General features: G+C 68.6%; 1 protein-coding gene across 2 annotated transcripts in view; it reads left to right on the top strand.

The window, feature by feature from the left end:
- Positions 1-13,147, top strand: part of SLC12A5 (solute carrier family 12 member 5) — a 28,097-nt gene that overhangs the window by 8,171 nt on the left and 6,779 nt on the right. For both annotated transcript variants that reach the window (XM_086623112.1, XM_086623113.1), the window contains exons 2-11: positions 5,853-5,947; positions 6,199-6,330; positions 6,534-6,680; positions 7,238-7,292; positions 8,293-8,423; positions 8,622-8,863; positions 8,944-9,155; positions 11,408-11,575; positions 12,504-12,602; positions 12,773-12,830. In XM_086623112.1, coding sequence (XP_086479238.1) covers positions 5,853-5,947; positions 6,199-6,330; positions 6,534-6,680; positions 7,238-7,292; positions 8,293-8,423; positions 8,622-8,863; positions 8,944-9,155; positions 11,408-11,575; positions 12,504-12,602; positions 12,773-12,830 — 1,339 coding nt within the window. The remainder of the gene's footprint in view (positions 1-5,852; positions 5,948-6,198; positions 6,331-6,533; positions 6,681-7,237; positions 7,293-8,292; positions 8,424-8,621; positions 8,864-8,943; positions 9,156-11,407; positions 11,576-12,503; positions 12,603-12,772; positions 12,831-13,147) is intronic.

Here is a 13,147-nt window from a genome sequence, read left to right on the forward strand (position 1 = left end):
GCAGGGCCGCCGAGGGCGAGGGGACGGGGCTGCAGCCGCGCGGGCAGCCCTGGCACTGGCCACGCGACTGCTGGCACCTTGGCCTGAGCTGTCCCCGGGGCACCCGCTGACAGCCGAGCTGCTGCGGAGGGTCCTCAGGCCCCTGCGGGGCCATGTCCAGCCCCAGGCAGCCGGGCTCGTGCAGCACCCTCTCCTGCAGGTGTTTCTGTTGGGCGCAGGGCTGGGTTGGAACTAGGGAACTGCAGCGATGTGCCCGAGGAGACCTGCAGTGCCCCTCTGACTCCCCCAGCCCCTGACCAGGTCCCCTCGTGGGGTCTGCTGGAAGCCCCAGCCAGGAGGGGACAGCTGGCTGTGGCAGTCGCTGCAGAAGTGCCCGGCTGCCTGCAGTGAGGCTCTGGGCAACGCCGCGACGAGGCTCTCGGTGTTCGCTCTCCTCCGCCGACCTGAGTCTGTTTATTTGCTTGTTTATTCGTGGCTCCACTCAAGGTCAGGATTGGCAGGAGTCTTCGGGGGGCACCTTGCCAGGCTAGGGGAGCCACACTGGCCCCCGGCCGTGCCCTTCCTTGGGCTCTCGCCCTCCCCTTGCCCTCTGCAGCACCACGATCTATCCTATTCACTGCGTTTCCTTTGCAGCAGTGCCAGTGGCATGGTGGCAGGTGTTTCTGCCTTTCTGGGGTTTGACGAGAGGGTTGGACATGGTGCTGCTACAGATGGACCAGGCAGACTGCCCCTGGAGCTGGGCCTGGTGAGATGGTGCCCTGCGGGCCAGTGGGCGCGGAGCTGGAGGCGGCGAGAGCCCTGGGGAGCTTGGGAGAGCGGGGAGCATCTGTGGAGACGGGCATGGCAGGGCCCTCTGTGCCCATGCCAAGGGCAGCTGCTGCGGTGGACTGGGATTGCCCTCCCCCACTGCTAAATGTCCCACTGAGCTCCCTGCGTGGAGTCTGTCTGCAGGGACCACGGACTACCCAGTAGGGTGGCAGAGCTGTCGCATGCCAGCAGGCCCCCCGCCCCATCCTCACTGCCCACCGGCAACTTGCCAAGCCCAGCAGAGCTGCTGAAGCCCTGGGTGCCACTTAGGCCATTTCTGTCGGACCACTCGCGTCCCTGCCCTGAATGGCCGTTGGGAGCCTCATGACAAGGGCTGGAAGGGCTCCAGTCCTGGCAGCCCAGCGAGGGCTGGGCCGATGGCAGACCTTCTGGGGAGGTGCAGGGGAGCAGGCAGGGCTGCTGCCCGCAGTGTCCAGGCTGGCAACTTGCACCACTCTGTTTGGGGTGCGGAAATGTCAGACGCGGCCCCGCTGCAGGCTGCTGTGCTGCTGCTCCAGCCTGGAGGCACCGGCCTGCCCAAGCAGGGGAGATCCGGGGCCAGGAGCTTGGCTGGAGCTTGTGTCCACAGCGATTTCGAAGGCAGGGCTTGGGCTGTCAGAGAATCTGGGAAGCTGTTTAAACGCAGCCAGCTGAAGTGCCTATGCTGGAAATCCTGCGCCTGCAGGGCCAGCTGATCAAAGGCAGGATAATCCCGGGTTTAGAAAGGAAGAGGATAGGTCTGAAGTAGCAGTTGGTCCAATTTGGGTCAGGCAGTGAAAGAATCCAGCCCAAAAGGCTACTTGGTGTGTTTGCCGGTTGGAGGGGCAAAGGTGCCCTGGGGCTGGAGGCGCATCCCACTCAGCCCCACCCCACTCCACCACCGACCTGCAGCCAGGAGCCAGCACTGCTGCCCCAGGAGCCAGTGCTGCTCCGGCCACCGGTGATCTCTGCCTTGGCGGGGGCTGCAGGGGCTCTGTGGCCTCTCCAAGGGTTACCCTACCCGAGCAGCTGGCAGACACCCTTGCTCAGGGGAGGAGGAAGCCTGGGTAGGAGCAGAGGTGCCAGCTGCCATAAGGGCCCCTTGGCCATCCCCATCTGCCCTAGGCACCCCCAGGTCAGCAGCCCAGGGCCAGGCCAGTGGCCGTGCGGCCAGGTCCCCTTGATGGCCAGGTGTAATGGAACAGCACCGTGGCCTCCCCCACCAGCAGCTCCGAACGGCAGCAGCTGGGGACATCAGCCGGGGCCTGAGCTCTGCGGGGTCACCCTGGGGTGCCCCTTGCCGCAGGCTGTGAGCAGAGCCCGGAGGAGGCTGCCGGCCAGCTGGTGCCGTCGAACGTTCCGGCAGAAGTCAAGGTGCCCCGTGTGGCTCTGGCAGAGCCCCGGGGCGGCCCTGGGCGTCGTGAGCAGCCGCTGCGCCGCAGCTGCCCCTGGGCTGGCGGGTCTGGTGCGGGGCGTCCCTGAGCTGTCAGCACCCCTGTGCCAGCACACGGCGGGCCCTGGGGTGCTGCAGGAGCACAAACGGAGGCGTGGGGGAAGTGTGGGGCCGGGGCTGCCCTCGCCGCGTCGCACCCTCGCCCGTTGCTCCTCCCGGCCGGTGCCGCAGCCCCAGCGCCCGGTGTCCCCGGCCAGGGCTCGCCGGGCGCGGCGGCCGCGAGGGAGCCGGCCCCGTCGGTGTGCCGTGGAGGGACGGGCTGGCGGCGGCCGGGCAGGAGCCGGCAGCAGCTCTGGTTAATTAGCCCTTAGGGTTTGGCTGCCTGGGCTCCCCCAGCCCGTGCTCGGTGCCCTGCGCCATCTAAAGCGATTAGGGAGGATTTGGGATAAGGGACATGACGCTTCCCAGCCCAATTTAGGGCTGAGTGAAAAGCCATTAGGAGATACATCGTGGCTGGTGCTGCAGCCCGAGCGCTGCCCCGCCGTGGGGCGGGCGAGCTCCTGGGGGCGCAGGGACGATCTCTAGTCTCTGGGGCCTGCCGGGCGGGCAGCGGGTTCGGCTCTGGGATGCCCTGGGCAGGCAGGGTCGGCGGAAACCCCTGCCGCGAGCGGGACTGCGCAGTGCCCACAGCGGGGCTGCGGGTTCCTGCCAGCGATCCCGCCGCCAGCCCTTCCAGCCGCCGCAGCAAATTAAAAGGCCGATTCCTGTTGAGCGATCCCTGGGGAGGGGGGCGGCTCGGCGCCGGGATCGAAGCCTGGCACGGCTCGGCTCAGCTCCGCTCGCGCCGCCTCTCCCGCGCGCCTGCCCCGGGGCCGCTCGCCCCCGGGCTGTGCCGGGCAAGCGGGGCACGGGCAGGCCCGGCAGGCGCGGGGGTACCCAGCAGCGTCCGGCGCGTCCCCAGGGCGCGGAGGTGGCACCCCCTCGATGCCGCCGGGCAGGGACTGGGAGGCGGGGGGGACGCGGGGTGGGCCCTGCCCGGGACGGGCTGCGGTGCCCCCGCCCGCCGCTGCCTGCCCAGATCGCGAATCGGTGGCAGCTGCCCGGGAGAGGCTGCACCAGCCCCTCTGCGGCAAAATGGTCTCCGGCGGGAGCGGGGAGCGCGTCGTCACCTGGGACCCCCGCGGCCCCGGCACTTAACTCCTTCCAGCCTGCGGGGCCGGGGTCGAGGCGGGGGGCTGGGGCTCCCCCAGAGCCGTGCCTCGGGGACGCCGGAGCTGTGCCGCGTGCACGTCCCCGTGTCCCCACCTCCCGCCAGCCCGGGCCTCTCCCGGTGCCGGTCCTCTCGGCGGCACCGCCAGGCGAGGGGCTCCTGTGCCCCGGGCCGTCCAGCAGCCCGGGCGATGCCAGCCCGGGGCCGCGGTCCCTGCGGTCCCGGAGAGGGGCGGTGCCCCGGGCCGGCGGCGGGAGGGACTGCGAGGTTTGGGCGCCGTTGTGGTGCCGGCGAGTCGGAGCGTGGGCGCCCCGGGGTGCTGCGGGCAGCTGTGGCGCGGAGCCGGGCAGCGCCGGTCCCGTGGGGTCGGGGCGGGGCCGGGGGTCCCGGCCGCGCCGTCCGGCGGGTGCCGGTGAGCCGGGGCGCGGGTGCCGTGCGGGGCCGGCGTCCGGCCGCCTGCGCCGTTACATAAGAGCGGGAGCCGAGGCGGCCGTGGCTCGCCGTTGCCATGGAAACCAACACGGTGATGTCGTCGGCCGGGTACCAGGCGGCGAGGCGAGGCCCCCGCGGGCTCCGCTCTCCCGGTGGGGTCCCAGGGCCTCGCCAGGCTGCGAGCACGTCCCCCCCTTGCCAGGCTGCCCCTGTCTGGTGCCCCCCAGGCACCGCCCGGCCCCCCTCTGTCCCGCGGGGCGAGGGGTGGGCTCCGGACACCCCCAGTCCTGCGCCTGCGCAGCCTTGCACTGGGGACAGGCCCCACCGTCAGCCTGGAGGGCATCCCCATCGGCGCGGTGGACGTCTTACATCTGCACGGTCCCCGGAGCCAGTGCGGGTGGGTGGCAGCCGTAGCGAGCAGGTGGGTGCCAGCCTGCACCGCCGCTGTTACCTAACGAGTGCTGGGTGCGGCGCTTTAGACCAAACCTGGAGCGAGGAGCACGTTGGGTCTGTGCTGAGAACCCCCCGCATGCCCTTCAGTGGGGCATATGGGGCAGGGCATGTGCCAGCGGTGCAGTGCACGGCACCAGGCATGTGTCCGAAGGGGCTCTGGACTGAGGCCAGCCGGGCCCATGGGCCAGGGTGTCCCAGTGCTGCTGCCATGGCCGTTTCTGCACAGGAGGAGCCTGCGGGCTCTGTCCCGCAGTTTGGCTGCACGGTCAGGGACACTGTCGCCCTGCTGCCCCGTGCCAGAGGAGCCCAGGGACCGGTGGGAGGTGAGTGCCCAGCCCGCGGGTTGGCATCACCTGCAGTGCTTGGAGCTTCACCTCCTGGTCAGCCACAGCACTGTGTGTGCCGGGGAAATCGCAGATGGTGAATCACCACCGCACGCAGGCAGTCCGGCTCCCAGGATCCCAAATATGAGTCACCTGGCAGGAGGCAGGCAGTCTCCAGAGGCCTGGGCTGCCCCAAACGGTCGCGAGGTCCATCCCGGGGCTGCCACCGTGCGTGGGTGCATTGCTGTGGCTGCAGTTGCCCCGGCTGCAGGGCCGTGGTGGTGGGGATGGGTGCGTGGCGGGGGAGCAGGCCCAGCTGCCCGGGTTTCCCTGTGCCACAGAGGCCGTTGCCAGCTGAGCTGCTCTGCTCAGCGCCACATCCTTCGGGTCCCTGGCCCCGCGTGGCCCCTGCCCCCCTCCCCTCTGCGCCTCCGCTCAGGGCTGCGCCGCTCCATTTCCAGCCTGATTTATTTCTGCTGCTCTGCAGCTCCGCTGTTTTCCTTGCTATTAAGTCGACTCCGGCTTTCTTCTGCACGAGGTCGTTAATGCAGCGAGCAGCCACGGCCGTGTCCCAGCAGCTCTGCGGGCTCTGCGCCGCTGCAGGCGGCTCCAGTGGCCCGGGCAGAGCAGCAGCGCCTGCCCTCGGTGGCGGCATCGCCGGACGCCTCCCCGCCTGGCGGCACAGCCGGTGAGGCCGCGGCCCCTGCTCCTGTGGTGCATGTCAGGGAGCAGAACTGGACATCTGGCCGCTCGCACCGCTCCCAGGCACTGTGCTGGGACTGTCCCACTCCGCGGTGGCGTGCTGAGCAGCTGGCTGGATCCTGCCCCTGTGGATGTTGTGCTGTGGGCAGCCCCAACACGCTCACTTGCGGGCGCCCCGCACCATGAGTTATTGCTGCCAGCCGTGCCTCCGGGAGGGTTCCCCCTGGATCCACACCGCTCACCTCACTGCGTGGATGCGCTCCGGTGGGTCCGCGCACCGGCCTGGCTGGTCACAGCAGCGCGTGGCTCCTGGGGACGGGTGTGCCCTGCCTGTGTGTGGCACGGGATGCCATGCTGGTGGCTGGGTTGCAGGGCTGCCATCACCTGTCCTGGGATCAGACGTGAGCATCGTGCCCATGGCCCTGGCAGCCCTCCCACAGGGGCTGCTGGGGCGCAGCTGTGACCCCTTGCAGCGACAGCCCCATGGGGCGGATGCTCTCCTGGTGCAGGCTGGGGCAGGGGCTGGCTGACTGACCCGGTGGCATCTCTGCAGGTGATGGCAATCCCAAGGAAAGCAGCCCCTTCATCAACAGCACGGACCTGGAGAAGGGCAAAGAGTATGATGGCAAGAACATGGCCCTCTTCGAGGTAGGACATGCAGGCAGTGGGGCAGGGAGTGTCCCTGGGGAGGAGGCCGAGCTGGGCAGCTGTCCCACAGCACCCTGACCCACGCTCTGGGCACCGGGACATGCCGGAGCGCCAGGCCAGGGTCTCCCACCTGCTGCAGCCATGCCTGATGGGGCGGGCAGTGGGGTGGCATCTGGTGAAGTCCCCAGGTCCCGGGGCTGGCTGGGGTCCCGGGGGACTGTCCTCATGGCTCGGGGCTCTGCTCTCTGCAGGAGGAGATGGACACCAGCCCCATGGTCTCATCCCTGCTGAGCGGGCTGGCCAACTACACCAACCTGCCACAGGGCAGCCGGGAGCACGAGGAGGCTGAGAACAATGACGGGGGCAAGAAGAAGCCGGTGCAGGTGAGGGACGCAGGAGGGACGCAGCCGCTTCTCCTGGGGCAGTGCCGGGGCCGCGGGCTGCCCTGGGGGCAGCAGGTCCCTCAGCCCCTGCCGGGGGGGCAGTTTCACCCGGGGTCCCTGGCTGTGTTGCAGGAGGAGTGGGACCCCTTGCTCCTCTGCCAGCCAGGCCAGTGAGCCCTGACAGCTGCCCACTCCCTTGGCAGGCTCCACGGATGGGCACCTTCATGGGCGTCTACCTGCCCTGCCTCCAGAACATCTTCGGGGTCATCCTCTTCCTGCGCCTCACCTGGGTGGTGGGGATCGCCGGCATCATGGAGTCCTTCTGCATGGTCTTCCTCTGCTGCTCCTGCGTGAGTGATGAAGCTGGCTGGGCCCCCGCTGGCCTCGCCTGGGGTCTGGGGCTCAGCAGCCGGGCTGGCGGAGAGTGCCCAAGCTGTCAGCCCACCTTCCCTGCCCAAGCCCCTGCCCCTGCTGCCCAACAGAATTGGCGGCAGAACGGTGCGCAAACGGAGACCCAGATCGTAGGTGCCATGCCGGCTGTGGCAAGGGGTCCCCTGCCCTGGCCGCACACACTGTGCTGTCATGATCCATCCCACCAGGACACCAACCCCAGAGCAGAGGCTGGGGGCGCTGAACACGGGCAGTGTCCTGGGCAGTGCGGGAGGACCCCCTGCCTCTCGCGGTGCTGCCGGTCCCTCCAAGGGGCTGAGCCCCCCAGCTGCATTCCAGCCAGCAGCCCTGCCTGCCCAGCCAGCCGTGTCCGTCCGACTCTCCCTCAGGCATCCCGGCCCTGGGGCACGGCTCAGCGTGGCCGCGGGGAGCCCCATGTCCCAGCATGGCCCCCGCTCTCCCTTCCCACTCCCCAGTCCCTCTGCTGCATTCCGACACCGTGTTTCTCTTCCCACAGACGATGCTGACGGCCATTTCCATGAGCGCGATCGCCACCAACGGTGTGGTGCCAGGTGGGGCCGAGTCTGTGTCCGTGTGTGTGCCGGGGCAAGGGGAGCTGGCTCCCTGCGGGCGCCCCTGTGCCCGGGAAGGGCCGGGCCGAGCGTGGCAAAGGGCTTTTCCCAGAGAGCATCTCCTGAGGCTGTCCTGCTCCCGGGGCCGTGCGACAGAGCGCTGGGGCTGCCCGGTGCTGTGCACAGGAGGGCGGACGTGGCTGCCAGCTGCTCCTCGGCCTTCTGCCACCAGCCCGCGCGGGTTCCCCACGGCCCGGGGGAGCACGGAGCTGGAGCCGCCACCCAGCCCCGGAGCCGTGAGGTGCAGATGGCAGCGAGAGCTGCCAGCCGCGGCTCCACCCTGCGCCAGACTGGCGAGGCCCCGGGGGAGCCGGGGAGACATGGCAGCGGGAGGATGGGAGCTGGGCGTGCTGGGCGCCACGGGCCGCGCGGTGGGGTGGCCTCTCCCGCTGGCCGCCTCGCGCTGCGCCAGACACGGGGACGCTGCCGCGTGCGGTCTGTACCCCCAGGGAGGCTCCAGCGGGGTCTGGCTGTGCAGGTGCCCCTGGTCTGCCTGCCCCAGCGCGTGCCCAGTCCCACAGAGCCCTGGGAGCTGCGCCGGCCGGGCTGGTGCACCGGGCTGGGCACAGCACTGACAGCCCCAGCGCGGGGTGTAATTAAAGCTATTTATCATCCTGCCGCCGGTCCTGGCAGCCCGGCTCTAAGGGCTCCTCTGGGAGGATGGAGCAGGGCACGGCTTGCATCCCTGGGGCTCCGGTGCCTGTCTGGCATCCCAGGGGACACGTGGCTCTGTGACCATCACACCTGGCTGCTGGGCTCCCGGGGAACGACTCTGCCAGTGTGGTTGCTCCGGCTGCTCTGGGGCCCTGGCGATGGCATCCTGCTCTGTGCTGGAGAGGGGTCCAGGGCTGCCCTGGCTCCATCCCGCCCTCTGGGATGCCTGGCAGGACTGGGGTTGCTGCTGTGGTCTGGCTGGACTCACCTTTGCTCTCTCTGGCAGCGGGCGGCTCCTACTACATGATCTCACGCTCCCTGGGACCTGAGTTTGGTGGGGCTGTGGGGCTCTGCTTCTACCTGGGCACCACCTTTGCCGGCGCCATGTACATCCTGGGCACCATCGAAATCCTGCTGGTACGTTCCTGGTCCTTCCCCTGCGTGGTGCCAAGGGCACAGGTCCTAGCAGGGCAGCTCTGCCCTCGCCTGCCCATGCTGCCTGGTCCTTGCAGCCCATCAGGGAGCTGGGGCTTTGCAGCAGGGCCAACGCACCCTTCCCCAGCGTCCCCTCCACGATGCTGTTAGCCGGGTGGTGACACCGTGCCTCTCTCCCAGGCCTACATCTTCCCAGCCATGGCCATCTTCAAGGCAGAGGACGCCAGTGGGGAGGCGGCCGCGATGCTCAACAACATGCGCGTGTACGGCACCTGCGTGCTGACCTGCATGGCCACCGTGGTGTTTGTGGGGGTCAAGTACGTCAACAAGTTTGCCCTGGTCTTCCTGGGCTGCGTCATCCTCTCCATCCTCGCCATCTACGCTGGTGTCATCAAGTCGGCCTTCGACCCACCAAGCTTCCCGTGAGTAGGGCGCCCTGCGGGGCTGCAGCTGGGCCAGGGCATGCGGACACATGGCTGAGCACCTGCGCCCCCCCCTCCAGGATCTGCCTCCTGGGCAACAGGACCCTCTCGCGCCACGGCTTCGACCTCTGCACCAAGATGGTGGTGGAGGGGAACGAGACGGTGGGCTCCAAGCTCTGGGAGCTCTTCTGCACCTCCCGCTTCCTGAACGCCACCTGCGACGAGTACTTCACCATGAACAACGTGACCGAGATCGAGGGCATCCCCGGTGCCGCTAGCGGCCTGATCCAAGGTGGGCACAGCACGGGAACGGAGGCATGAGGATGGAGTAGTGGGGATGGAGGTGCAGGACAAGTCCCAGGGGAGCCGTGGTGGGGCAGCAGCTGTGCCTGCCGGGCAGCTCCGCTGGCAGGGCTGCTGGAGCAGCCGGTGCCGCTGGGGGCTGTTGTGCGCACGAGCGGCTGGCCCCTCGGGCATGCCAGGTGGGTGGTGAGGGGGTGAGTGGGCAATCCCTGCCATGAGCTGCTCTGCCATGGGCTGCTCTGTTCCTTGGGCGCAGTGAGCCGCAGTCATGCCGTGCCGGGCAGCGGGTCAGACTCCTGCACTGCAGGACCGAGCTGGGTGCTGCGGCCACCTGCGTGCAGACTGTGCCAGCCAGCCCGCAGCAGGACGGCTCCGAAAGATGCCCAAAGGCTGGGGAGGAATAAATCCTCCCTCTGCTTCCTCTTGGCCTTCGGAAAGGATGGTATCGATCTGAGGTTTCGTGAGGAGTGGTTGCCCCTCAGGGGCACTTTGCTGCTGCGGTCGCAGCTGCGTCGGGAGCGTGGCCAGGGCCGCAGAAAAACTCGTGAATTTGCTGGGAGGAGCCACTTTTGACCTGTTTTTCTGGAGCTGCTGGTGTGTTGGCTGGGTGCTCACGCTCCGCAGTGGGCAGCGGAGGCCAATGCTCAGTGCCACGCTCAGAGGGCGTTTGCAGACCCCTGCTCCGTTGAGCTGTGCCAACAGGACCTGCTCGGGGTGCTCCCGCGCCAAGGCGGGTGTCAGGGCTTGGGAGAGCAACACCCTGTTGGGCTTCCCTGCCCACGGAGCCGCGAACAGGATCAGCCCTTCCCCAGTGCAGCAGCCAGGCCGGGTGCTTGTGTGGTGCTGGGCGCGGTGTCGGGGCGGCGCTGTGCGGGGTGCGCATGGTGAGCTCATGGCGGCTCCGTCTCTGGCGGGTCCCATGGAGCAGAGCAGGGGCTGGGGCGCTTGGGCATGGCTGGCACTCGCTGTGGGGCAGCCCTGGCTGCACCTCCGCTGGATGCTGAGGCTGAGACCGCACCGAGGCGGCCATGGGGCGCTCCAGCCCATCCCTGCTGCGGCGGCTGCGTGGACCTTGGTGCGGGAACTCGGACTTGGCTAAGCACGGGGTGCTTGGGGCTACGGCTGCCAGGTGGCGACGCGGTGGAGCGCGTTTGGTGGGTGTTTGGGAGGCTCCCGATGGTGCCCTGTGCTGAGGTCTTGTGGGGCAAATGAGGAGTCCCTGGCTGCTGGGTACAGCCTGCTCCTGCTGGCAATGGACCTGCCGGGCAGGGGACGCGGACCCCTGCCTGGCTCCGCCAGCCTTCGTCAGGGCAGCAGGCAGCAAACGCTCCTGTGTCCAGGGCATGCGGGGCAGAGCCAGGACCCAGCTCTGGGGCAGCTGGTGATGAGGGTGACCGGGCTGGCAGGGTCTCGAGATGGGGCGTCACTGTGCGGCCTTGGCAGAGGTGGCTGAGGCTGGCTGTGTCCTGGGCACTGGGTCTCCCTGCGGGGAGAAATGTGTCTTTCCGGGAGGATGAGCCGGGAAGAGCTGTGTCAGTGGGGGCTGCCAGCCCTGTCTGTCACCCAGGAGCATTCGGGGGGGGGTCACACACTGGGGAGGGGTGCTCAGTGCCTGGTGCTGAGGGCTGGTCCCTGTGGGACCCTTCGGACCCACGCAGCAGCCCCATTGCCATGTGATGCCAAGGGCTGTCGGTGTCCTCCCGCTGTGCCGGGCACTGGCTGCTCTCTGCTGCTCCACTTTCTCCCCACGATCTGCGGCCGAGGCAGCACGCGGAGGGACACTAAGCCTGTTACATCAGCCCCGCACTCGTAATCCCATCAAAAACATTATCAAGTTACTTTGACACGATCCACTTTCCTTAAACCTGTGTTGATCAGCATTAATTATATTACCCTCTTAATTATTTGCTACTGCAATCCCATGTCAGCCGCTCCAGTATCTTGCAGGAATGATGCCAGCAGCAGGACAGCCCTGCTCTGGTCGCCCACCCGCGCTGCCGGTGTTCCTGCACACCCGTGACAGGCTGGGGATGCCCCATCCCTTGCCCGCCAGATGCCAGCGGCCCTGGTTGCTGGCTGTGCTGGCCACTTAGTGAGGCCGGGGTGGGGGGAGGCAGTGCTGGACGCCCCTGTGCTCCATCCCTTTGGGCCGTGGGGCAGGAGGGTGCTGTGCTGGGTGCGGGCGGCTCTCCGGCACCTCCTTACGCCGGCTGCGCTGCCCGGCCTCCTGCCTCCTCGCAGAGAACCTCTGGAGCTCGTACTTGACCAAGGGCGTGATCGTGGAGAAGCGGGGGCTGCCCTCCGTGAGCCCCCCCGACACCCCGGTGGACATGGACCAGCCCTACGTCTTCAGCGACATGACCTCCTACTTCACCCTGCTCGTCGGCATCTACTTCCCCTCTGTCACAGGTGGGAGCTGCCACCGGCCTTGCTCGCGTGCCATGTGTGCCACAGGGCACCGGATGGCACACGTGCCACCCGCCATGCTCTCGCGGAGCCCCACGTGCTCCTGCCCCCCGCATTGGACGTGGCGGTGGCAGCACGGGGGTGGGCTGCAGCCTGCGCCTCCCACGCATCCGCCCGCGCTCCAGATCTGACGGTGCCGCTCGGCGCCGTGCTGACGTCCCGCGACTCGGGTATTTATAGCTCCCTGGGGGCGGAGGAGCCCCCCCTGCCCCAGTCCTGCTGCGGAGCCGCTGCGGGCACAGTCACTGGGTCCTGCCTGCAGCTCTGCCTGTACCCCGATGCCAGTGGGACCCCCAGTGCTGTGCCAGGCACGGTGATCACTGTCGGGGTCTGGCACCGGTGATACCACTTGGCACATGGCCCTGGCACCCTCCCACCCAGCGCCCGCTTACTGGCGGGTCCCGGCTTTTGTGCGGTGCTCATCCCCTCAGTGGCGTGGGCAGAGCAGGTGGCCGCATCCCGGCTGTGGGGTCCTGCCCTGCGGGCGCGGTGGGACGGCCGCCACGGTCACTGCCACGGCCGGAGTGCAGGTTGTCCCTTGGGCTGTGCCGGACCTGCCAGCACCGGCCACATCCCAGCCCGGCCTCCCGCCTTCCCGGACCAGCACTGGGGCTGGACTCTGTCCCTGTCACTGCTGCAGTCGCTGTCCCTGCTTGAGCTAATTAAGGGCTAATGAGACAAGTCTCTTCAGAACGTTTGGAGCTTAATCCTTGAGTGGCCTCAGACGGCGGCTGGAGGCGGTGGAAGTGCTGGAGGGACGCGGGGAGCAGGCTGGGTCCTGGGTGCCCCCTCCCCATCCTGGCACTCCACTGGCTGGGATGGGTGAGGGCTGCAGCTCTGCCCGCCGTGGCACCGTCCCCCCTCTCCACAGGCATCATGGCTGGCTCCAACCGCTCCGGAGACCTGCGCGATGCCCAGAAATCCATCCCCACGGGCACCATCCTGGCCATCGCCACCACCTCTGCAGTCTGTATCCTTCCGCGCTCGCCTGAGCCTGGGCCGTGGGGCTGAGGGTGGGTGGGCTCACTGCACGGGGCAGACCTTCTCGGGTGCTCCACTGAGCTGGGGGTCCTGGTGCCCTGGTGGCAGGGGGCGGGTGGGCGAGACTCCGTGCCCTGGCTCTCCTTGACTGCCCGGCAGACATCAGCTCCGTCGTCCTCTTTGGGGCGTGCATCGAGGGGGTCGTCCTGCGCGACAAGTGAGTGTCCGGGGGACCCGGCAGCCCCCTGGGAGCAGCCCCCGGGAGCAGGCTGGGGTGGGGGCAGGGGCAGCCCTGGGGCGGGAGTGGGAGCGGGGTGGAGGGCTGCAGCTGGGAAACACTGGGCAGAGGGGGTGACACTGGAGGGTCTGAAGGTTCTGGGGTGAGAGTGCCTGAGTGTGGGGGGGTCCAAACTTGTAACGGGCGCTGGGGGCTCGTGTGTGCCCTGACACTCACACACACATACTCCCCCATGTTTTGCTGCACATCCGCATTCCCTCCCGCTCCGGGGCTGCAGGCAGTGTGTTTGTCAGCAG

This window comes from Tauraco erythrolophus, chromosome 18, assembly GCF_009769465.1.
Source record: "Tauraco erythrolophus isolate bTauEry1 chromosome 18, bTauEry1.pri, whole genome shotgun sequence".
NCBI classification, from domain to species: Eukaryota; Metazoa; Chordata; class Aves; order Musophagiformes; family Musophagidae; genus Tauraco; species Tauraco erythrolophus.